The 4,746-nt window shown below is 40.3% G+C and overlaps 1 protein-coding gene across 1 annotated transcript in view; it reads left to right on the top strand.

The window, feature by feature from the left end:
- Positions 1 to 1,354: 1,354 nt before the first annotated feature.
- The window catches only part of slc9a8 (solute carrier family 9 member 8), a 21,438-nt gene continuing 18,046 nt past the window's right edge, over positions 1,355 to 4,746 (top strand). Inside the window, exons 1-3 of the mRNA XM_031845308.1 lie at positions 1,355 to 1,864; positions 2,353 to 2,534; positions 4,209 to 4,289. Of these exons, the coding sequence (XP_031701168.1) occupies positions 1,650 to 1,864; positions 2,353 to 2,534; positions 4,209 to 4,289 (478 nt within the window). The 5' untranslated portion in view covers positions 1,355 to 1,649. The remainder of the gene's footprint in view (positions 1,865 to 2,352; positions 2,535 to 4,208; positions 4,290 to 4,746) is intronic.

The following is a 4,746-nucleotide window of genomic DNA, read 5'->3' as shown; positions in this document are numbered from 1 at the left end:
GGGCGTTAACGTACCGTCAACGAGCACGCGCCCCACGACCGTTAAGAACGTATGTTCCGGGGGATTCGAAAGAAAAACGTCACACTGGACAACCGTTGCTACGTAACAACGTTGTGGCAGAGAGCATTAGTTTTAAGCTAGCTAATTAGCTCAATGTGATTCACATTACATATCTGGTTTATGGCTAATTAAAGCGGCTAATTAACTATTGTCAGCTCATTTATCTGCAGTTTTACTCTCAAACATGATGTTAAGTTCTATGGAACATATTTTTTGTTTAATATATAAACTGAAATATGTCATAAGTGTCCTCATCATGAAGGTTATGGAGAGTTTCATTGTGTTAACTCTTTGATTTGTATGTGTGTGTGTTTGTGTTACGGAAGGGCGTTTCTAATATTTAACTAGTTTTTTAAATTACATAAATTAACTACATTATCCTCTAAAATAAAAGATAAAGCTGAATCAACAACTCTAAAACTGTTAAAGAAACAACCCTGAACAAACAACAACGTAACACCGTTATTACAGAGAGTAATAATATTAAGACAGCTATTTATCCTAATATGATTTATATTACATATCTGGTTTATGGCTAATTAAAGTGGCTAATTAACTATTTTCAGCTCATCTATCTGTAGTTTTACTCTGAAACATGATGTTAGGTTCTATGGGACATATTCTTTGTTGTTTGTTTAATATATAAACAGAGTTATCATAAGGGTGCTATAAAACCTGTCATCATCAAGGTTATGGCCATTTATTTATTGTAACTTTTATTCTTATGTGTGTGTTTGTGTGTTCTGGTAAACTCTATTATTCCCTAATGACATAAATGAACTATACTACAGCCTCCAAAATAACCATAAAGCTGAATGAACAACTCTAAAACAGTTACAAAAACAAACCTGAACCCTAACTGTCATTTTTTATTTATTCATAACATATATAGGAATTTTTTTGCAGTTTTGTATGACATTTATGAAGCAATGTGATCAATGCCGAAGCTAAGGTAGGCCCTACACACACACACACATATATATATATATATATATATATATATATATATATACTGTATATGGCCACCACTGAATAGGCCTATAAGTGTATGATTTAGATTGTTAAGGTATACACACTTGTACTCTCCCACTAATAACTCTTATGTATGTTATTTACAAATATCTCTCTATATCCATCTCAACTTGCACCCATCTACTCATCACAGGGCGACAAGTGTTTTAGTATTTCTTACATCTGCAGGTAATTTGCAGCTAGTGCAGCCTTCATTAAAACCACAGTACACAGCAGGTGGACACGCGACATAACAATGGCTCATGGGAAATTGAGTCCACAATGATTACTGCGACACATTGACACTTTATTTAAACAATTAAGAGTGAAATCAGACCCTCTGTGATGGACAACGTATACATTTGTTTGACAGTAGTTGCATTAACCTGCTTTCTTTTGTTTCCTTGCTGTTCTGCTTTGTCATCCGTGCAACGTAAAAGACTACAATTCCCAACAAAACTGTCTTCAACCAGGAAGTGGAAGTAGCGATGTCAACAGACACATAGCGCTGTCGACATGGAACTTCCAGTCTTCTACAAAGCGTCGCTATTTTGCGTGTAAATGCACCCCTTTCGAGAATGAGAGGCGTTCACCGTAACGTGTTGTTGCTTTCCTTGTTGCTGTTACTCCTAAACACGTGCGTCAAGCCGTTGGATCTACGTGAGAGAGACGAGGACGGAGGAGACGTGAACCATAAGGTTGCTCCACTAGAACACCAGCAAACTGTAGTAAGACAGGACAAGGAAGATGGACACGATTCAATGGACCATAAGAAGGAGGGACAGTCTGTCGGGTGTGTTGAGACAAATATCGATATGTATCCAAAATATCCAAATATTTAATGTACTGCAAGCTAGCTAACTAGCAACAGAAAGACACGTTATAATAACTGCCAGGTGTACTACAATTATTCTGTCTGTATGTATAATATTTTAGTTATTGTGGATTTTTTACTTATTTACTTATTTAAATCTTGTCTTTAATTTGAGTCTCTGTAGTGTAGTTAGGTGTTATAACCCTTAAGATTAAAGTAGGTGAGGTTCAAATGCAGGTTTTGTGACATCCAACCGTTACTATCTTACACTATATTTACCTTAGTATTAATATAAAAGGTTTGAGGAGTGGTTAGGTGTAAATAAGGGAATTCTGCGCTCTCAAATTTATCAAATAACTTTTGAAATAATGTGATTTGAATGATGTGGATTCAGTGATTTGTGGTGTGTATTGAAGAGCTGTATCTTTTACTTCCATGTCTTGATTGACCGCTGTCTCTCCTTGCAGCAAGTCCAACGTCACGGACACCTCGAGCAACGAGACCCTCCTCTCTACGACACCCGCCGTCAAGCCCACAACCCCGGCACCACCGACCGTCAAGCCCATTCTGCCCGTGCAGACGGGGGTCAAGGCCCAGGAAGAAGAGCAGTCCAGCGGGCTGACCATCTTCTTCAGCCTGCTTGTTATTGGTTGGTACTCTTTCTCACTCTCACTCTCTCTCTCTCTCTCTCTCTCACTCTCACTCTCTCTCTCTCTCTCTCTCTCTGCTGTGGTTCTTGCAATATGGATAAGTTAGACCTCAAACATCTCATAATGGAGGGCAAATGCACAGGGTCATCAAATCCGATGGATTCAGGAGGAGGGAAGTGGATAAAGGAAAGGATGTGGCTTCACATTAATACAGTATGTGTTGGTCACGAATAGCTTCTTGAGACACAAAGTGTCCATTATGCACTTTGGTTCACTGCTGGTTAAGTCACATGTTGACCACTGTGAGGGTTTGTACCGAGGAAGTGGCATAAATCATGCATATGGTTACCAATTAGACGCATTAACCACGTTACTTCATTTTGACCCAAATGGTATAACGTACAAACATTTGATTGGTTGCAAAAAAAAGCACAACATGCAGAAAATTATAATTTGTCTTCTAAAATAACTTTCATTTAGTGTTGATTCTGTTGGTCCCTGTGGACTAAAGTGGTAGTGTCTCTGAGCACCAGAGTCCCTTTAGAAAACCTCATTTTACTGCAGCAGGGTCTGACAGTCTGCCCCTCTCACTCCTGGTTCTGGTTCTCCTGTGCCTCCCTTCCCTCCAGCGGGTCCAGCTCTCCTCCTCCCTCCGGAGCTCCGACTGCAGGTCCAGGGCTGCAGTCGGAGCCGGATCTGGGACTGTACAAGGTGGACCGGTCTCTGTTGGAGGATCTGTTTTCACCAGAATCCGACCCGGTGACACCGATGACGAGCATTAAGAATAACTCTATAGAAACAGACCATCTTCTCTCTGATGGTCTATTTACTGATGGAGGTCATGTAGAGGATCAGGACTAAACTGAGACTGGTTCATACAGAGGATCAGGACTAAACTGAGACTAGTTCATACAGAGGATCAGGACTACACTGAGACTGGTTCATAACCAGTTAAAGGTTCCTCACAGTAACTTTAATACCATCTCATTGTGGTTTGGCTGAGATGGTGGAGATCAATAAACCAGAGGCCACCGCAGAGAACAATATAGAAACCGCACATTAATCCTAAGTAGATCTTCTGGGAAACCATATTAACATAATGTGCTTTAATTAGTTATTTTATTAATGTCATAGCTGGCTTTAGTGTTGCGTACACTGTGTCTGAAGACTCACCTCATTTGCTGCGCTGCATTTCTACCGTATGTTTAAATTGCCATTTACTTTTCTTTATTGTGGCCTTGGGGTTTGTCATCACGATTATGCTAATATGCGTATGCACTGATTCAGCACATTGATGTACAACACGGCCTGTCTCAGAAGTACAATTTTAAATGTCAGGGAGCTGCTTTGTAGTCGTATTTATGTCAAGCAAGTGTATTTTTTTACTCATTTGCATAAAATACTTTCGTAGACTGATATGACGTGTATCCAGTTCGTCCTGCAGTGAGAGGGAATGAAGTCGCAGCTGTATGGTTTCTCATAGACATCCCCGTCCTGTCTACAGCAGTTTGTGTCGAGGAACGCAGCCAGAGAAAAGATCTTAACGCTGTTTGATGTGAGGGCTATTTCTGGGCTGATCTGAGTTCATGTGACCTGATGTTTGAGATGTATTTGTCCTAAATATTCATTCAGTTTTCCTTTGCCCCCCCCCCTCTCACCCCCTCTCACCCCAGGTATCTGCATCATATTGGTGCACCTGCTCATCAAGTTCAAACTGCATTTTCTTCCGGAGAGCGTGGCGGTCGTGTCTCTTGGTGAGTTCTTCTTATGTAACAAGCTGCTCTGCACACGTTTCTGTATTCAAAGGGAGACATGACAGGTGAATAGGGTAACGCATGGCGCATATAGATATCACCATCACACATTACCAGAGAGAAATGTGAACGTTGGATAAAGCCAGGTTCAAAGTTCTTGTTTCATGTTGTGGACATATTAGAAACAAAGGTTTTTACTGAGAGAATTATACATGAATGCTGTGTGAACAAACCCCTCTGTGTGAACCTTCGGCACACAGAGAGGAATGAACGAGTGAAGTTTGGTGAATGTAAGAGCTGCTGAAGTGGAGATTTATCATCAGAGTCTGAGAACAAACTCATTTAGAGGAAACGTCCTTTAAAGAGACGTTTAGTTCCATTACAGACATTTAGAGACTCTACAGGTGAACACATGAACTCATAGATATCACCATGAAACTTCACCACTTCATCACTC

Source organism: Anarrhichthys ocellatus, unplaced genomic scaffold, assembly GCF_004355925.1.
Source record: "Anarrhichthys ocellatus isolate YVR2014 unplaced genomic scaffold, GSC_Weel_1.0 scaffold5, whole genome shotgun sequence".
NCBI lineage: Eukaryota > Metazoa > Chordata > Actinopteri > Perciformes > Anarhichadidae > Anarrhichthys > Anarrhichthys ocellatus.
The sequence above is the reverse complement of the archived record's forward strand: the minus strand, read 5'-3'. Positions and strand labels throughout refer to the sequence as shown.